This window comes from Blennius ocellaris (genome assembly GCF_963422515.1).
Source record: "Blennius ocellaris genome assembly, chromosome: 16".
Lineage (NCBI taxonomy): Eukaryota > Metazoa > Chordata > Actinopteri > Blenniiformes > Blenniidae > Blennius > Blennius ocellaris.
This window is the reverse complement of record NC_137665.1, coordinates 904,520-925,180: the sequence shown is the minus strand read 5'-3', so window position 1 is coordinate 925,180 and position 20,661 is coordinate 904,520. Positions and strand designations below refer to the sequence as shown.

Sequence of the window (20,661 nt, the reverse complement as noted above, 5' to 3'; positions counted from 1 at the left end):
AGCAGCTCCCGCGGGTTTCAATCAATCCGAGTACTGGAGGTCTAAGTCCACGGTGCCGTCGGTCACCACCAGCCGCACCCTCTTGGGTTTATTTGCACCCATGGGGTGCGACGCCGGAGGGGCCCGTAGTGCGACGTGGCCTGGTGCTCGCCGGGGGGGCACTGCTGCTGCATGTCCTTCCTGCAGTGCTCCTCCGGACCTTTGAGCCCCGAGAACCCCCCCAGGGAGAACGCCGCCGGGTTGGACAGCTGGGGGCCGCAGGGCTCGAGGACCAGGCGGCCCTGCGTGCCCGACGGCTCCATCAGGCAGTGGTAGGTGTAGTTCGTGGAGCCCAGGCCGGGGCCCTCGGCGCCGTCCCTGAGGCCCAGGGTCAGGGAGTGGTCGCCGCTGAAGTTCAGCACGTACGGAGGGTAGCCGTACGGCAGGGGGGGCGGCGGGGGCTGGGGCTTGCTTGCTGGTGCCGGGGTGCCGGGGGGTGTGCCGTGGAGGACCTGGGGACTGGCGTGTTGAGACATGGGCGACAGCGACGAGCCGAAGCTGAAGTCGAAAGGGTCTTGCTGAGCGTAACAGGACTGGTGCTTCTCCGAGGTGGACGTGGCCGGTTTGTCCGGCTTCAGGCTCTTGTCCGGCGAAGAGTAGCCGTCGGACATTTTGCTGGGAAAGAAGAAGGGCCTCGGCAGCGCAGAGAAGTTCTTGTAGATCATGTTGGTCTCGCTGCCGTCGAGTTTGTCCGACGACATCTTGTTTTTATTGAAGGTCTGGGAACGGAGGGGTGGCTTTTGTTGAAGTGGAGGTTGGGCCTGTTGGGGTTGCCGGGGGAACACAGGTGACCCAGATCCTTACCGAACCCAGAAATGTTTCCTTTGTGATGAATGTCCGCATGAACATATTTCTGGGTGAGCGGAGTTTTCTCGGTAGGACCCAACTTTGCACCGAGTGTCCTGGAGGTGATGATGGGGCTGCCAGCAGCCATGCTCTCTTTACAAGGTGCGCTGTACAGGTTCTGGCTCTGGTTCCCCCCCTGATACTTGAGCACCCTGTGGATGACCGTGGGGGGTTTCTCGTGGAAGTTGAATGGATTGTCGGGAGGATTGGGGTTTCTCGCAGTGAAGAGGTGCGGAGTCAGGAATTTGTTGGACATCTGAGGCGACGAGACGGACTTTGTCATGCAGCTCTGGGACACCCCCTTAACTGGGTTTGGTTGGTTACTTGGAAATGACTGTGGCTTTCCTGGAATGGTCATACGATGGAAGGGCCCCTGGGCCTTCAGGTGGGACTGGGCCTTCAGCTGGCTGGTGTTTGGCTTCATGCTGATGGGAGGCTGGGCTAAAGCTGCCGGGTTGTGAGACAGGACAGAAGCCGATGCTGAGCCACAAACTCGGGGTTTGCTTGCAATGGAGGAATTTTGAGTCCTGAGGTCTTCTTTGCACAGCCTCATTCCTGAATTTCTACTCCGGTCCTTGGCCGTCAGGTCAATGTTGCCCTGGGCGGAAAAACCGAAGCCGGGGTTGGACGCGTTTCTGTCCTTGGAGGCATCCTTCGCTTCGCATTCCAGAGGAACTGCGTCACTTTTGGAAGAAATGAGAGCCGGGAAAAACTGCAGATCCTCACTGGTAAAGTTATTACCTGGACTCGGCGGGCCCAGGTAGGGAGTCTCAGTAGTCCACGTGTCAGCGGGGCTGTGAGAGAGGGGGCTGCTGAAGGGATCGGTGGGCGGGTCGAGCGAACACAGGTCCGACGGAGACGACGGGAGTATGTTCTGGGGTTGGTAATATCCTTCAAAGTTCAAACACTGGAAATCCAGAATGTCGTCGCAGCAGTTTGTGAAGCTCGGCTCGCCAGAGAGCATGTTGTCCGCCGTGGCGAACGGCGGCGGCGACTGGGACGGCGGCTGGATGACGGAACCGGATGAGCCGGCGCAGGGTTTCTCTAAAGTCTGAGACGAACACAGGCCCTCGGAGAGCCTGGAGAGACTGTTGTCGATCTGCTGCAGGGTGTGACTCAGGCAGGTCGTGGGCGTCTCCACGGGCCCACACTTGCGGACTCGGTCCATTTTGTGCCTCTGCTTCCGTCCTCCGCTGTTCATCTCTGGCTTCTCGGTCGTCCTCTCTGCAGCGGAGGACACGGCCTCGGTTTTGCCGTCACTCAGCGGCGAGGACAAGGACAACGGGGACAGCGACAAAGAAAACGGGGGCTGCTCTGCTTTCAAGAGGGCGGCGTTGCCGCCGAGTCTCTGAGCCGAGGGGAATCCATCTCTGGGCTTGCTAAGCTCAAAACATCCTTTTGGTTTCCCTACGATCTGAGCCTTGGCGTCTCGCTCTACCTTGGGCTCTACTTTAAGCTCCGCTTGCATGAGCTCCTCTTTGCTGTCCACTTCCCAAATATCCTCCGTCTTCCTCCGGAGTTTAATCACAGGTAGCGAATGGCCGCCGCCCTCCAACACCGGCTCCTCCTTCTGGTGCAACCCGCCTTCAAACAGGCAGCAGTTCTTTAAAAAATTATCTTCGATTTTTGTTTCGCGCGCCGCCACAAAAGAGTTCTCACTTTTCTGGCAGGCGGTTTTTTCCGGCTGCTGCACGGACCCGAACGCAGACTCCCGCTCGACCTTCCCTTTGATCTCTGCTTTGTCGTCGGGAAAACCGGCGGGCCCACATGTATTTTCTAGGTCTTTGTCTGGCTTTGGAATCGTACATGAATTTATGGCTTGCTTTTCGGTGAACCTTTCGCTCCTCCTCTTCATGCGGTGCAGTTTGTTTTTGGACTTCTTGCTGGCGTGCACGTGGGCCTGCGCCGCCTCCATCTCCATGTTTAGAATGGACACCGAATCCATGATGGCTTTGAAAGGATCGCAGGCCAGCATCTCCTCTCCCTTCTCTGGTTTCAGTGCTATATTCTCTAGTCCTGCATTCTGCATCTCCCATACTCTCCCCCTTCTCCTCTTGAGTCGAATCTTAAAGTTCAAGCCCTCCTTCGTGTCCTCTGAATCGTATTGCTCGCTGGCCGCATCCACGTTGTACTTTTTTTGGCAATGGAGGTTTTTGGCAGCATCCCCAGCTTGACTCTCGTCCGTCTGCTCGTCGCTGTCGAGCGTCTGCGTCTGGTCGACGTCGTCCTCGTCCGGCCGCTCTTGTTTACACTGCCGGACTTTCCTCCACAAGTGGCTCCGCTGGGCCTCGTTGGCCCGAGAGCGGAGGACCCGGTTGGCGGACGTCTGTTTGGTGAAGCGTTTGGGGCCGAGCCTCTGCAGCTCCGTCCTCCTCGGCCTCGCCTTGCCGTCCCGTCTCGCCTTGCCGCCGTCCCCGGGACAGTGCGTGAGGTCGTGCCTCGGCGCCGGCGGGAAATGCGAGTCGCCGGCTTGGCGGGGAACCTGATCCGAGGCAGAATTCACTCTTTGTTCCGAGTCGATTTCCACGGAACTGTGAAATGTCCGTTTCTTCAGAGGTATGTTTGACTGCGTGTGCGCTTGGGGATTGGCGCTGGAACGCAGGCTCGTCGTAGCTTTAGCCGAAACGACCGTCTTGTGAGGTAGTGGGTTGATGCAGGCGGCCGTCGGATCGGTGCGCCTCAGCGGCGAGTCGAGCAACAAGCTTTCCTCGCTGTATTCCGTCTTGACCGTCACCGGAACCTCTTTGCCCTTCGCGCTCTGCTTCTCTTCCGCTTTCGTCTTGGCTGCTCGCGGCCTGAGCTTGCGTCTCATTAACCTCCGCTGCATTGAGCCGCAGTACCGGCCTCCGTTCTCTCCTTCCTCAGAACTCTGCATATCCTTGTCAGTAGAGGAAAGGCAGCGACGTTCTCCAGCATCTCCCTGCAATCTTTTATCCAGTAGAGACTTGTCTTTCCTCAGAACGTCCGATAGAAGGACCTTTGCCTGCTTTATGACAATATCTTCTTCTTGCGTACCAACTGGCCGTTTACTTAAACTCCCTGGGATTTTTTCTGGTGCTTTAAGAATCTCTTTCTGCTTGCTTGCATTTCTGACTGTACTTCTAACACAGCGCGTGTTGTTCTGGTCTCCTGCTACGTCACCGGACTCCATCTGACATTCAGCTTCTCTCTGCTCTTTGCTAACTTTACATTCTACGGCCCTCGACGCAGAATTCTTGTTACCTTTCTGCCCTTCAGTTTTGTCTCTTGACTCGTCCCTCTCTTCCTCCGACAGCGTCTGGATCTCCATGACCTCGTCGCTCTTTTTGTCGCCGCCGGACGAGTCGGCCTCGGCTTCGCTCGTTTGCCGCGTCCTCGCGCTCGCTTTATCGACGGCCTTGAACAGCATCTCCCTGACCCCTCTGCTAGCTTCGGCGGTGCAGGTGTCCGAGCCGCCCCCCAGCCTCTGCTGGGACCGCGACGCCCGTTTTTCCGTTGCTGGTACTGGCGCCGTACAGACGGTCTGGTTTCTGCTTCCTCTCGCCGCCGCCCCTCCTCTCCGGTCCTCTAGACATTGTGCCACCGACAACCTGGTGAGGTTGACTGTAAGGTATTGCTTCAGAGATAGAAGTGGATTGTCCCCGGCTTTCTTGGGCCCTCCTGTGACGCTGGGGGGAACGTCTCCCCGGGGTGCAGCTGTGATAGTCTTGTGCTCAGTGTGCTCAGCGGCGGTAGCAGCAGCAGCGGCGGCGGCGGCGGCGGCGTTAGCCGTGGCGGTGACGCCGCCGCCGCCGCTCTCCTGCTCCGTGATTGCCCTTTCGATCTTCTCCTGTTTTATTGCACTGCAGTCCTGGTCGTCCTCGGCGGGGAGGCGGGCCGGCGTGGCGCCGGCCCTGTTGCTGGACTCCGCCTGGCGGGTTAGCATACCGCGGGCGGCGCTGTTCGTTCGCGAGGACGTCCTGATGCCGACGGGTTTGCCGTTCAAACCCGCGGGTTTGCCCTTCTGCCGCGCCGACCCGGACGCACTTGGCGCCGGTTCCCTCATCCCGTCGTCCTTTGGCCTCGCCTCCTCCAGCGCCTGCAGCAAGGCCCGCTCTTTACTCCTGGGATCCTTACAGCTGAGGAGAAAGTCCAGCGAGTGGCGCCGCACTCTGATCCGGAGGTCCTTCAGCGTCACCTGGGACAGAAGGGGAACCGTCCGGTTGGGGACCACCGGGTGCTGCCCGGACCGCCGCTGCTTGTCTCGCCGCCACTTCTTGGTCTGACTGAGTTTTTTGTTCTTCAAGGCGTTTCTCCTCATCTGCTGGGTGAAGGAGTTCCTCGAAGGGATGGCTGCAAACAACACAGAACAAAGGAGCAGTTGAACTACGATCCGCAGAGAGTGAAAATCCTGCTTCAGTTCAAACATCGCTGCAGCTTCTGATCGGATCCCGTCATATTTGCACGTCACAAACACACATTCTAAATAACAAGAAACCCGCTTACAAGAACATTTGTCAACTTTACACCCTTAAAATCTGAATAAATCCAGGAAGCGTGAATATAAACGTGGACATAAAGGAATTTAAGAAGATGTACGGCATGTAAAAAATTCTATTTTACCCAATAAACCATTCTAAGCTACAAACAGCTCATTCCGTCGATCTGCAGGAGTCTTAGATTAACATTATGTCGCTTCATATAGAATATATGTTTACTTTGGCGGCATTTTTGGTCGAATCATTTTTAAATTGTTCTGTGTACCTAATTTGTATTTATATATAATTTAATTTTCTGACATAATGTGACAAATGACTCCCGTATCGACGAAGCATGTGACGCTATAATCAGGTTGAGTTTTTTGTACATGTTTACGTCACATTTGTTCAGTGAAACCAGGACAAGCAGCCACTCGGTACAAACTAAGGCGGAGATAATTATAAACCAAAACTTTGATCTAAGGACTAAATGATCCCTTACAGGCTTTTTAGAATTGCACAACTACCTTCTGTCTTTATTTATTGCTCCAACTGTGTGTTTGTTTGTTTTTTTTTTATTGTATGTGTTCCTGCATGTGTTCTGTGTGTCAGTATCAGTATTAGAAGTCAGAATATCTTTGTCATTGCAACAAGTACAACAAGATCTCGTCTGTGCATCATTTATATCAAATCAATCAATATAAACATATAAATTAAAACCCATCAATCAAGAACAACCAGGCGTCCATTCCACTGTATTATTGATGGGTCGCTATTATAAACCTTTTTTACTATTATTTTTAACACTAAATAGTATTGCAGTAAATATCATTTGCAGCATCTCATTTAATGGAATTATGTGTGTTAATGAAGAACTTTTTGGGGATTGTAAACATTGTAAGATACAGTTAATGAGTGAGGGTTGGACGCTCCCAGAGGAAGAACCATATAATTACATCAAATCCTTTGTTTGGCTGTGATTGCATAATGTGTACCACGAAACCCTGCGTGGAGGAAAACAAGTTATTTTTAAATGAAGCAAACATGAATTCAGACCTCCGACGTCTTCCAGCTGGACAGCTTTCTGTCTTTTCTATGGACGACTGGACGTGTCTTCAAACTGGACGTGTCTCTAAACTGGACATGTCTCTAAACTGGACATGTCTCTAAACTGGACATGTCTCTAAACTGGACGTCTCTCTAAACTGGACGTGTCTCTAAACTGGACGTGTCTCTAAACTGGACGTGTCTTCAAACTGGACGTGTCTTCAAACTGGACGTGTCTCTAAACTGGACGTGTCTCTAAACTGGACGTGTCTTCAAACTGGACGTGTCTCTAAACTGGACGTGTCTCTAAACTGGACGTGTCTCTAAACTGGACGTGTCTCTAAACTGGACGTGTCTTCAAACTGGACGTGTCTTCAAACTGGACGTCTCTAAACTGGACGTGTCTCTAAACTGGACGTGTCTCTAAACTGGACGTCTCTCTAAACTGGACGTGTCTTCAAACTGGACGTGTCTTCAAACTGGACGTCTCTCTAAACTGGACGTCTCTCTAAACTGGACGTGTCTTTAAACTGGACGTCTCTCTAAACTGGACGTCTCTCTAAACTGGACGTGTCTCTAAACTGGACGTCTCTCTAAACTGGACGTGTCTCTAAACTGGACGTGTCTTCAAACTGGACGTTTCTCTAAACTGGACGTGTCTCTAAACTGGACGTGTCTCTAAACTGGACGTGTCTTCAAACTGGATGTGTCTTCAAACTGGACGTGTCTCTATACTGGACGTCTCTTTAAACTGGACGTCTCTTTAAACTGGACGTCTCTTTAAACTGGACGTCTCGACGTCTCTCTAAACTGGACGTCTCTCTAAACTGGACGTCTCTCTAAACTGGACGTCTCTCTAAACTGGACGTCTCTCTAAACTGGACGTCTCTCTAAACTGGACGTCTCTCTAAACTGGACGTCTCTCTAAACTGGACGTCTCTCTAAACTCTGGGCTCAAATGGTGAGACAAAGTCGTTCATTAGCGTCTCTCAGGCTCCGTTAGCCAATCGCATTTGTGATATTTCACAATGTGGAAATGTTCATTGCACTTTGATTTTTTTTTTCTTCTTCATAGCAGAATAAAATTCTCTGCAGTTTAAAGGCTGCGTTTTAACCCGATTCGGATCAGGAGTTACAAAACTTCATCTTGTATTTTTACAATTGTACATTTGCATTATATTCCCCCCCAAAAATAAATATAAAACAGAAGGGAGGCGGAGGAGGGGAGGTGGTGCTGCACCGAAGAGCCAGAGCTGATCTGGGTAAGAACATCAGGATGAAACTGTTCCACAGCTGGAAACATGAAAGACGAGACTGAAACGACGTCTGAATCCTGAATGAAAAGTTTCTGTTGGACTGGATTGAAAACTATTTGTTCACCAGACGATGTTCAGTGTAACTGGATTAATAATAATAAATAACTGGATTAACACAACACAATACAATGTGTGTTTACTTTGTGTACATTTCAAAACATCATCATACTGGGTTTCTTTGTGCTGCATGGCATGCTTTGATCTTTGGGCATCAAAGCATTGAAACTATATGTCATTTAAAATGCCTACGTCTACACAATGACTGAATGAGAGGTAATCGTGTAGAAAAGAGTAACAGGGTCACCTTTGAAGATCCCGGAGTGTATTCCCGGAGTGGTGGGCCTGGTAGGGAAGTGGCCCTTCTCCCTGTGGTGGCGGAGGTACCGCTCTCTCAGCCGGTACTTCTGGCCCACGGCGTCCTTGGTGTCCTCGCTGTCGGGCTGCTTCCCCCGGTGTCTGAAGTGCCCCTCGCCGTTCCTGGAGGGGGGGGATAAAAAAAAATTCTGTTTGCTTTCGAGTATGGGTGTTGTGCGGCGAACAAAGAGCAGCGGCAGACGGACGCACCTCTCGCAGGTGCAGCATTCGCACATTTCGTTGCCTTCGCCAAAAAAGCTGGCGCCATAGTAACAGGTGATCTCCTCCCCAGGAGATATGGGTCGGATCACTTCCACACAGGCGTTGTTCTTCTCACCAGGGATGAACTGGGCGGGTGGAGGAGACCAAAGACAAGGTTGGTGCCCCGCGGGGGGTCACAGACAGGCAGACAGGAAACAACAATCAGCCTTCAAGGGTTAAAACGCTACAGAATCAACATCCATCAGGCCATTTTCATCACAGAATACATCAGATAACTAGAAACGAGGACTCGGGTTACCTTGCAGTTGGGTTTGCAGTCTTCAGTCCCGAGACGAAGCACAAAGACACAGAAACAAAACATTAATACGACGGTGAAAACAAAATTAAAAAAGAGGCTTTGGTTGCTCAGGAGGTTCACACAGGAGTCGTTCAAGTCGTTTCACAAGAGGCTTTGAAGCAGATTAGCTCTCAGACGATCTCACTGGAACTCCGGCATCATTACAATTCAGAAGCAGCGCTCCCTCTTCTAATTACTCCTGTTCGGATTGATGAAACCGTAATGCAATAAAAAGATCAATTCATCTGATCGAGTCGTGCAAAACCTGGACTCCCAGTCTGGTTGGTGACTGAGGAGGAGAACGGGTTCAGTCCGAGCCAAGAGAGGCTTTCATCTCCCACTGAGGGAGATTACTTTATGATTAATCTGTGTGGGCTTCTCTTGCTTTTATTTTGGTAATTCATCTACATTAAGATGAATTCCTCCGCAACTACAGGAGCAAAAGGACAAACGGCAGGAGAGAGAAGAAATGATTGATTCTCTAAAGTTTGGCTCAGATCTCAGATATTTGATGCGTTTTAAAAGATCAAAGACAATAAAATGAAGGGGGCCTCTGCTGACTCAGCAGAAAGTCCTTTTAAAAACATCAAACAGGATTAAAAACGGTTTTAACAGTTATTTATTATACAATAGTTTAAAAAAAAAAAAAAAAAAAAAAGCCAAGTCATGTTTAATAGCTAATTCTGGAATGGAGTTTAAAATTGTGACATTTTGAGGAATTAGTCAAGATTTTCATGATTTCTAAGCTAATTTGATGAAGAATGAATCAATAAATAGATTAAATGTTTCACTTCAGGTACGATGAATTATTTTTATGGTTTATTCAGACGGAATTCAGGAGAATTTCTAATTATTGTAATAATCTGATAAGAAGCCTTTAGCGAGAGAGAGAGAGAGAGAGAGAGAGAGAGAGAGAGAGATTTCATGTAAAGTATATATATATATATATATAATCTCACATTGTTTTCCATGTAACATCTTAATCATACATCAATATCTTATAAAGGCGTACATCTTATTTTACATTCTACATGTATGATTGTACAAACATACACTTGTTACGTGACCTGAGTCTATGTTCTTATATTTGTTTTCTTTCAGAAACTTGTACTTTCTTTAAATTGCATCTTTAAATATCTTTGATAACTTTCCCTGAATCACGTTTCACATAATTCAGGCGACGACAAATACTCCGTCCTGTATTGATTAATCCTGCGACGCTTCCGACTGCAAAACCTGAGATCAGTTTATTTCCCTGCTTGTTTAGCGAAGAGTTAAATATCTGACACTTTCTGTTCAGCAAAACACGACGAGAACAAATAAACTAGAGCGGCAGGATAATTATCAACCAAAACTTTGTCGCCCCCCGGCCCCCCCCCCCCCGGCCCCCCCCGGGTTGTGAACTGACCGTGGTTGATGAAGGCCGCCGGGCCGAGCCACAGCTGGGCGCAGCGTTTGCGTGTGGAGTACATGACGCTGAAGTCGTTGACGCCGGCCCGCAGCACGGCGCTGTCGGCGGGGCTGAGCTCCGCGATGCAGCCCAGCAGGACCTCCACCCGCTCGCCCGCAAACCTGGGGGGGCCACGCAAGAGAGGCAGCGCTGAGAAGAGACGCCGAAGGCGGCGGCGGCGGCCCCCGACCCCCAATCTGACCCCCAACCCCCAACCCCAACCCCCAACCCTGACCCCCGACCCCGCCCCGGCGTTCTGTACCAGTGTCTGGTGGAGGTGATCTTGGCGCCGTTGGTCTCGGAGGAGTATCGGTCGCAGGACTGGATCTTCACGCCGCTGTCCAGCAGGAAGGCGCCGAGGTAGCGGTTCACCTGCAGACCCACAACACTCCGTCAACACAAACAGGCGTTCACAGCCCACAACACTCCGTCAACACAAACAGGCGTTCACAACCCACAACGCTCCGTCAACACAAACAGGCGTTCACAACCCACAATACTCCGTCAACACAAACAGGCGTTCACAACCCACAACACTCCGTCAACACAAACAGGCGTTCACAACCCACAACACTCCGTCAACACAAACAGGCATTCACAGGTTCTGACGTGGTTACAGTGAAACAGGCTCAAAGTACCACGTTACTGTTACAGTGTGAATAAATGGTGGTAACAATGTTGATTTACAATCAATTCTGTCAAACTTCTCCCAGTTCAGTTTGATTCCTCATTGACCTGAGCTGCTGAACACAAACGTCAGGACACCTGGTGTGGACAGTGTGGACGGTGTGGAGACTGGACGGTGTGGACGGTGTGGAGACTGGACGGTGTGGACAGTGTGGACAGTGTGGAGACTGGACAGTGTGGACAGTGTGGAGACTGGACAGTGTGGACAGTGTGGAGACTGGACAGTGTGGACGGTGTGGAGACTGGACGGTGTGGACAGTGTGGACAGTGTGGAGACTGGACGGTGTGGAGACTGGACGGTGTGACTGGACAGTGTGGACGGTGTGGACGGTGTGGAGAGTGTGGAGACTGGACAGTGTGGACGGTGTGGAGACTGGACGGTGTGGACAGTGTGGACAGTGTGGAGACTGGACAGTGTGGACGGTGTGGAGACTGGACAGTGTGGACAGTGTGGACAGTGTGGAGACTGGACAGTGTGGACGGTGTGGAGACTGGACGGTGTGGACAGTGTGGACAGTGTGGAGACTGGACAGTGTGGACGGTGTGGAGACTGGACGGTGTGGACAGTGTGGACAGTGTGGAGACTGGACAGTGTGGACGGTGTGGAGACTGGACGGTGTGACTGGACAGTGTGGACGGTGTGGAGAGTGTGGAGACTGGACAGTGTGGACGGTGTGGAGAGTGTGGAGACTGGACAGTGTGGACGGTGTGGAGACTGGACAGTGTGGAGACTGGACGGTGTGACTGGACAGTGTGGACGGTGTGGACGGTGTGGAGACTGGACAGTGTGGACGGTGTGGACAGTGTGGAGACTGGACGGTGTGACTGGACAGTGTGGACGGTGTGGACGGTGTGGAGACTGGACAGTGTGGACGGTGTGGAGACTGGACAGTGTGGACGGTGTGGACAGTGTGGAGACTGGACGGTGTGACTGGACAGTGTGGACGGTGTGGACGGTGTGGAGACTGGGCAGTGTGGAGACTGGACGGTGTGGACAGTGTGGACAGTGTGGAGACTGGACAGTGTGGACGGTGTGGAGACTGGACAGTGTGGAGACTGGACGGTGTGACTGGACAGTGTGGACGGTGTGGACGGTGTGGAGACTGGACAGTGTGGACGGTGTGGACAGTGTGGAGACTGGACGGTGTGACTGGACAGTGTGGACGGTGTGGACGGTGTGGAGACTGGGCAGTGTGGAGACTGGACGGTGTGGACAGTGTGGACAGTGTGGAGACTGGACAGTGTGGACAGTGTGGACGGTGTGGACGGTGTGGACGGCTGCAGACTGGTCAGTGTCTCACATGTTGTCTCAGCAGCTCCTGCCGGTGGTTCCCCAGAGCGTGGAAGTCGTCCCCCGCCAGCTCGCCCACCGTCAGAGCCTCGAACGTGGCGTTGAAGTCGTGCGTGCGCTGGAACCGCAGCAGCGTCTCTTTAAGGTTCCCCCAACGCCGGATCTCTGGGGGGGGACTGGGGGGGGGGACACAGGGGGGGGGACACAGGGGGGGGGCACAGGGGGGGGACAGGTGATGCTTTGTTTGTGGTTCAAGCAGGAGACCTGGTGGTCACAGTGTCCCGGTTCAAAACAATGATAATTTAATATATTTAATAGTTGTACAAGAGGTGAACGAGGCTCCGCCTGCAGTTTGTTAACATTTTATGTGCATGTTGAAGAAAAACACCAAGACGAGACGAGACGAGAGACACTAACTAAAGACGAGGCGAGGCGAGGCGAGGCGAGGCCATGAACACTAACTAAAGACGAGACGAGGCGAGACGAGGCGAGACGAGACGAGGCGAGGCGAGAGACACTAACTAAAGACGAGACGAGGCGAGGCGAGACGAGGCCATGAACACTAACTAAAGACGAGGCGAGACGAGGCGAGGCGAGGCCATGAACACTAACTAAAGACGAGGCGAGACGAGGCGAGGTGAGGCCATGAACACTAACTAAAGACGAGACGAGGCGAGACGAGGCGAGGCCATGAACACTAACTAAAGACGAGACGAGGCGAGACGAGGCGAGACGAGACGAGGCGAGGCGAGAGACACTAACTAAAGACGAGACGAGGCGAGGCGAGACGAGGCCATGAACACTAACTAAAGACGAGACGAGGCGAGACGAGGCGAGACGAGACGAGGCGAGGCGAGAGACACTAACTAAAGACGAGACGAGGCGAGGCGAGACGAGGCCATGAACACTAACTAAAGACGAGGCGAGACGAGGCGAGGTGAGGCCATGAACACTAACTAAAGACGAGGCGAGGCGAGGCGAGGCGAGGCCATGAACACTAACTAAAGACGAGGCGAGACGAGGCGAGACGAGGCCATGAACACTAACTAAAGACGAGACGAGGCGAGACCATGAACACTAACTAAAGACGAGGCGAGACGAGGCCATGAACACTAACTAAAGACGAGGCGAGACGAGGCGAGGCGAGACCATGAACACTAACTAAAGACGAGGCGAGGCGAGACCATGAACACTAACTAAAGACGAGGCGAGGCGAGGCGAGACCATGAACACTAACTAAAGACGAGGCGAGGCGAGGCGAGGCGAGACGAGACCATGAACACTAACTAAAGGAGACGTTCAGTAACATTTCACTGTATTTTGCACCAGAAGGTTTGACTGGAAATGTCTTCATGTCTTCACTGGAGCCATTTTCAGTAGTAAAGGTGTTTTATTTGGGCGTGAGAACAAACATCACGTTTATCCTGCACCGTGACCAAGAACTTCTCTAAAAGCTTAAAGGTAAAGTCCTCGTGGCGCCGTTCTACCAGAGCTTTAATGAAACTGTGTGGATTTATTAGCCTTCATGTTAATCGACACGTTCATGCAGATCATTCCTCATCAGATATGAAACGTTCCTCTGACCGGCGCCGTCATTCTCAGTCGTTACCGTAGGAACCGGCCGCCGTCAAGGTGAATAATAAACCAGCGACTCTGAAACCTACAAATACATGTTGAAGGAATGTATTTGTATTTATCCTTTTCCTCTCCCCCTCCAGTGAAACACCGCCGACAGCAGATGTGGCCAGAACAACAAGTGTGAAGCCAAACAGACATTACTGACACCTCCTGGGGGGGGTGGATGGGGGGGGGGGGGGGGGGGGGGGTAATTAGACTCCCAGCAGCTCTACTTCAATCCGGACCAGGAGCCAAATGAGTCCATTGGGAATCCAGAGGTTGTCTGGTGGCGACCGGAGTTTTTACAGTGAATCTCCACACAAAGAAACGTGAAGCGTCTCTTTGTTTCGTATCAGAACTCTGAGAAGCAGGAAAACGTTTAACGTTTTATTCCTCCGCGGAGCAGGACAGTCCAGAGGACACGTCCACTAGTGTAGCCTGAGTCGTCCAATAGTTCCACCAGAACGCGATTTAACGTTTAGACTGTCTTTGTTGTGACGCAGAGTCAACGTGAAGACAGTTTTAATTAAAAAACAACAACAACAAAACACAGTGAAACGTTCATGAAACGCTGAATTCTGCAGGTTCTTAGAACCTCCTGCTTCGGAGGATAATCTGGCTTTACCAGCTTTCGTGGCTCAGCGTTTGTCGGGACTCTAAACAATCCATACATTTTGTCCGCTGGTTTGACCAACAGACCCAATAGAAGCGTGTCGTCCAAAGATATTTCACGACTTTAAACTACACCCTCATGTCCCACCTTCACTAGAAGAAAACATCCTGTGGAGGAACTGAGAGATTTTGTGTGATTTACGAGGACGAAAGTCTTCATACCTTCCGTCACATTAAAATGTGTAAAACTTACATTTCGCCACGTGTCCGACGTTCGGCTCTGCTCCCGACTGGATATTTAAAACAAACTCCTCATATTCCACAGTTAATGTACATTTAAGTGAAACTCGTCCCCACGGTCCAGTGGACTGGATATTTAAGTTACACCAGGAGAAACTACTGACGGAGAAATGTGTTTTTGCCACAGCGTCTATATCAACTTCAGCTCAATCACGTAGTTCTGACTTTTATCTGCAAATACATCTTAACTGTCTATTTTAATATTTCATGTATTTAATTACTTAGTTTTTCCCCCTTGATATTTAACTTTCTATTGTTTTCTATGAGCAGAAACACTGTAAAGAAAGTCCCTCTGGGATTAATCAAGTATTTCTATTGGTGTTCTATAGAACTATTAGTCGGAAGGAAACCAGAAAAACTGCAAAAGCGGCTAAAATCAGAAAACGTTGCTGATTGCAGGGGAGTAAAGCCACGAGACAGGTTATTTAAATTGTAATAGATCACATCTAAACGGCCGGCAGGTAACAGGGACCAAAAGAAGCAGCTCTTAAAATTCTACCATCATCATGAACTGCAAAGGAATTGAGAAACGAGTGTGAAGACGTGAGTGTGGAAGCGTCAGAACAGAGAATCCAGTGAAGGAGGATCTGAGGAGCTTCAGCAGCTCAGGTAGGAACCGTTTCAAACTGCCTCCAATGATTCACTTTATTACACTGCTACACTTCCTAATCTTTAACCTTCCAACGTAGATTCTCCGTCTCTTTGCCACTTTATTCTTCACTGCCAGAGTTTTAAAAAGGAAAAAAACTCTTGTTTATTCATCCGGCCCTCTTTTTCGCTGATTATTTTTGGAGTTGTACGTCTTTGTGAGAGAAAAACCTGACAAGACGTGGAGAGAAAATAATGATTATTTGTATTTAAGTACTTAAACTATACTCCATCACGAGTACAGTGACTCAGAAGCAGATCAGACAGGTGGGAACTGTTTCCATCACTTTATCAAACATTGACCTTTGTAAAGAATCCTGACTTTATCACATGAACATTAGTTACAGTTCTTAAGCTGTAATAATTAATGGTCATCGTCTCCATGCTGATCCGACTTCTCTGATCACATGATGTTCTTTTCACAACCTGCTGCTTTCAGCCCAGTCCAACGGTTCACGACATTGTTCAATGAGAAACAATACAAGAGTTTCTGAAACAGGAAACGTGACGCGTTACTTCTGTTTCTCTTGCATCTTCGGTTTTAAGTTTTACCGCCCTGTGAGAAATTAACTCTATCAGGTGTGTCACTGTTAATATGCAGATATGGAAAGAAATATTTGTATTTGAGTACTTCAACTAGACTCAATTACTAGTACAGTCAGGTGAAACTAAAGTATTGTTCACTTTCTACCTGCAGATAAGAACAACAAATGTATTACTACCATTATGTACATTAGTTATTACATCAGCAATACTTTATATTACCAATATATTCATTACATATATTACAAAAATGTGTCTGACAACACATATATGTAAGCGGTATAGAAAATTGATGGAAGATATACGTTCATTGTGTTTATTAGTGCAGTAGTTCTATCAATCCACTCATTTATCATTTTTTTATGTTTTTAAGTTGCGCTACGTAAATAAAGCAGCCTCATCTTATTAGAACTTATTTTAATATTTGTAATCAAGTATCCAAACTACACTGGATTACTGGAACAATCAAGTTCAAGCTGTTAAAAGCAACAAGAAGTGACTGTGTTGTTTTTTGGGCGCTATGTAAATAAAGTTGAATTGAATTGAAAGTACAAAGTATTGTTTACTTTTCATGCGTGACTAACAGCAGGAGTGAAATGTAAATATAAAGTAGAAAGTTTCTCCTGGATGAAACGTGATCTGACTTGCGACTGAACTGAAGACAAAGCTGGTTATTTCAAAAGTGGCGCTGAAGATTACACAGAGTAATCAGAGTAATCAGAGTAGATCAGCACTCTGGCCCAATGTGGCGTCTTCAAGTGTTGCTTTATGAATAAAAGAGTTATAGAGCGAAGCTCTGCAGGTCTTTGCGGGTGTGTTGCATCCCCCCGGCGGGTGATAGTTTACCTGATGTTCATTTTGTGGGTGCTGAAGCCCAGCAGGGGGTCCAGCACCAAACCGGTGGCCAGGTCATCGATCTCACACAGCTCCTTCACACTCATTCTAGTGCATCCGTCCATTGCCTCCCACCATCAGCATGCTGCAATCAGAGGTGTGCAATGTGATAAACAGTGACAACAACACATAAGAACAACAACAACGAGGCTGTGGCTGCAGAAGCAGCAGCAACAACAACAACATGCCCGAGTTTAGCATCCTTGCAGGAGCCACTGCATCCTCCCGCAGCCCGGTCCAACTCCCCGAGCCCCCCCCACCCCCCACCCCCACAGCCCGGCCTGGACCTGCACATCTGAGAAGTCCTGTCACGGCAACCGGGGAGGCGATGGCGTAAACGCGGGTGAGGAATGCGGCTGGAGCAGCCTCCCTGCGCTGAGCGCGTGAACGGGCAGCCGTCAGCTGAGGCGGGAGCGACGGGCGGCTCGTCAACCGACTCCGAGGCTTCGGCTGCGGCCTGCATCCCACCGCCCGTCAAACACAAAAACAAACCGCGGAGCGGCGCGTCCGAGCCGCCGCGCGAACTCAAACACACCCCGCGCTGCGCGGCAGAAAACCCACCTGGGAGTCGAGTGTCGGCAGCGAACGTATCGTCGGGGACACAGTTTTGCGGGCTCCTGCTCCGCGGCTCCGGCTCGGGTGAAGGGGGGGGGGGGGGACTGTTAGCTTAGCAACCAGCTAGCTCTCCACCGCATACGAAAATGGAGTCTCCTCGTCACTTCTGGAATTTACTACTCCCCGCTGATGACCGCGAAACCGGGCCGGGTATTTTTGTGGCTCGCGCTCGTGCACCGCGCGCCGACGCGAACGAACTTTGAGGAAAACGTGCGTTTTGTGGCCGCTAACTAGCTTTGAAAAAGGCTCGTCTTGTAGCAAAAAAAGTTGATGAGCGACGTCCGACGCAACCGAACTTAGCGGAGGCCACGCCCACGGCCGACGCGATTCGCTGGGGTCAAGGTTAATTTTACAAACGGGAACGCGGAGGGCTGCTCTCCGGCTCCGCGATTGGTGGGGATCGCAGCGGGGGGCGGGGCCTATCTAGGTTGACCGAGCAGAGCAGAGGTGAATGTTTTCTGTGGTACAGTAGAAGCTCTGTTTGGCCGCAGGGAGCGAAATCACACCAAATCACCTGAAATCACTCCAAATCACACCAAATCACATCGAAACACCTGAAATCAAATCATCTGAAATTACATCAAGTCACCTGAAATCACACCAAATCACATAGAATAACAACAAATCACATTGAATCACCTGAAATCACATCCAAGTCACCTGAGATAGATAGATAGATAGATAGATAGATAGATAGATAGATAGATAGATAGATAGATAGATAGATAGATAGATAATTACTTTATTCATCCCCAAAGGGACATTGTTTTGTTGCAGCAATCTGGTACATACGAATATTATAAAACACGATAGAATAGAAATAAAAGTAAAAAATAAAGATATAAAAATATCTGGGTATAAGACATAAAGTAAAACACGGAATGGAACATGGGCACTTAGAAATAAGCAGGATAAATAAATAGTAAGGTGCAGTGGCAGAGCCATTAGAAGTAGGTATTGTATTACATAATAATAATAATAATAATACAGATAATAACAATGTGTAATAGTATATAATACTCGTGTATAGTACTACTAATAATGGTAGCAATAATATAACTAACAATATGGTAGCAATAAAATAACAATGTGTATATATATATATATATATATATATATATATATATATATCAGTAATAATAATAATAATAATATAATACCAATAGTAATAGTGTACTTCTAATAATAATAATACCAATAGTAATAGTGTACTTGCACATGTATAAATATATGTATATGTACATGCAATATGCCATATGAAATATATGATATAATATAAGTATCAATGTAATGTAGTCCAGGTGGTGATGGAGGCTCTGACGGAGGGAGAAGAGTTAAAAACTCTTATTGCCGCGGGGGGAAGGACTTCCTGTAACGTTCCTTAGAGCAGCAGGTTCAATCAGCCTGTTGCTGAATCACATCGGATCACCTGGAATCACCTGGAATCACACCAAATCACCTGAAATATTCCAAATCACATCGGATCACCTGGAATCACCTGGAATCACACCAAATCACCTGAAATATTCCAAATCACATCGGATCACCTGGAATCACACCGAATCACACGAATCACCTGAAATCAAATCACCTGGAATCACTCCGAATCACCTGAAATATTCCAAATCACATCGGATCACCTGGAATCACACCGAATCACACGAATCACCTGAAATCAAATCACCTGGAATCACTCCAAATCACCTGAAATATTCCAAATCACATCGGATCACCTGGAATCACACCGAATCACACGAATCACCTGAAATCAAATCACCTGGAATCACACCAAATCACCTGAAATATTCCAAATCACATCGGATCACCTGGAATCACACAGAATCACACGAATCACCTGAAATCAAATCACCTGGAATCACTCCGAATCACCTGAAATCACTCCAAATCACCTGAAATCACTCCAAATCACCTGGAATCACACCAAATCACCTGAAATCATTCCAAATCACATCGGATCACCTGGAATCACACCAAATCACCTGAAATCACTCCAAATCGCATCGGATCACCTGGAATCACACCAAATCACCTGAAATCACTCCAAATCGCATCAGATCACCTGAAATCACATTGAATCACAACAAATCCCATCGAATCACCAGAAATAAAATTAAATCACCTGAAATCACCTCAAGTCACCTGAAATCCCGCCAGATCATCTTCCTCGTGGAGAAACGCAGGGAGGAAAATCACAAACTATCTCAGTTCACAGATGAACAGATCAGGAAAATCACATATTGTACATTTCTCCAGGTTTAGTGAGATTAGTGTCGGGGGAAATGAGGGGAAGCAGAACGGATCCACTCTAGAACTCTAGAACTCTAGAACGTTACCCGTCGCCACAAACTGACACACAAACTGCGTCTCAACACAAAATGCTTTTAATAATTAGAAGGTGGCGATTTACAGTCTAAAATGTTTTTATAACCTGGATCGATGTTTGTGTTCATGTTAATTCTACGTTCTGTAGAATTAGAGCTGTGAATCTCAATAGATGTTCTACTGTAATATTAATATGAAACACATTCAAGGACACACAGAAGACAATAGTTCTTGTTGTGTCTTCTTGCAGAACAACACAACTTAAAACATGAAATAAAACAACGATTAAAGAGCAGCAGAAGAGAAAACTGCAGATTATTTTCCTTTTTAAAACCCCGGTGTTGTTACACATTGGAATCTTCATTTCTACTTTAAGTCGCCAGTTTTGATCTTTGGTTTTGTACCAGATTTAATCAATAAAGACAAACTGTTGTATGTTTACATGCTGCAGTCAGAGTTCCTGTTTTTAATGTTGAATGACAGATTAAACAATACTTAGATCTGATGGTAAGGCAGCTGTTCAACTCAAAAAAATTACATTAAATTACATAAAAAAACCGAGAAGACTACATGTTTTTCTTTTATAAACTGGCACAAAGCAGGAAAACAAACTGGAGGAAGAACGAAAAGAAAACGATTCAATCAGTTAAATAAACAGATGCAATGATTTATGGAGTTTTTACAGATTAGGAACTGTAGCAAAGATTAAAAAGATTTACGAGTGCAGTATAATTATTGATCTTTTCTTCTCAGTGATCATATAATCATACCGCTTGTAAATTCTTTTAATGTGTTTTATATGACTACTGCAGGAGATCTGGAGAGATTTGATCCACTTCCTGGACCATATTTATAAATAGCAACACGTTTAGATCCTGGTTATTAAAACACTTCCTGTGTCAACGGTGGGAATTCTTATTAAACTTTTACTTACCAGAACTGCTGCGTCCATCTTCCTCTCCTCTCTTCACCTCTTCCTCTCTTCACCTCTTCACAGTGAACATAGAATCTCCTTATTGAGCTTTTAATCACTCAACGACTGCAGGAAGTTGCATTTGCAGTTA

The 20,661-nt window shown here is 48.5% G+C and overlaps 1 protein-coding gene across 1 annotated transcript; it reads right to left on the bottom strand.

The window, feature by feature from the left end:
* Nucleotides 1–14: 14 nt before the first annotated feature.
* Nucleotides 15–17,342, bottom strand: kmt5c (lysine methyltransferase 5C). The gene is given in 10 exon segments (XM_080511841.1): nt 15–716; nt 719–5,196; nt 7,989–8,161; nt 8,249–8,385; nt 8,559–8,578; nt 10,006–10,169; nt 10,310–10,419; nt 12,036–12,201; nt 16,592–16,724; nt 17,201–17,342. Coding segments are annotated over 9 exon segments (6,015 nt in total). The 5' UTR covers nt 16,705–16,724; nt 17,201–17,342; the 3' UTR covers nt 15–62.
* Nucleotides 17,343–20,661: the final 3,319 nt, after the last annotated feature.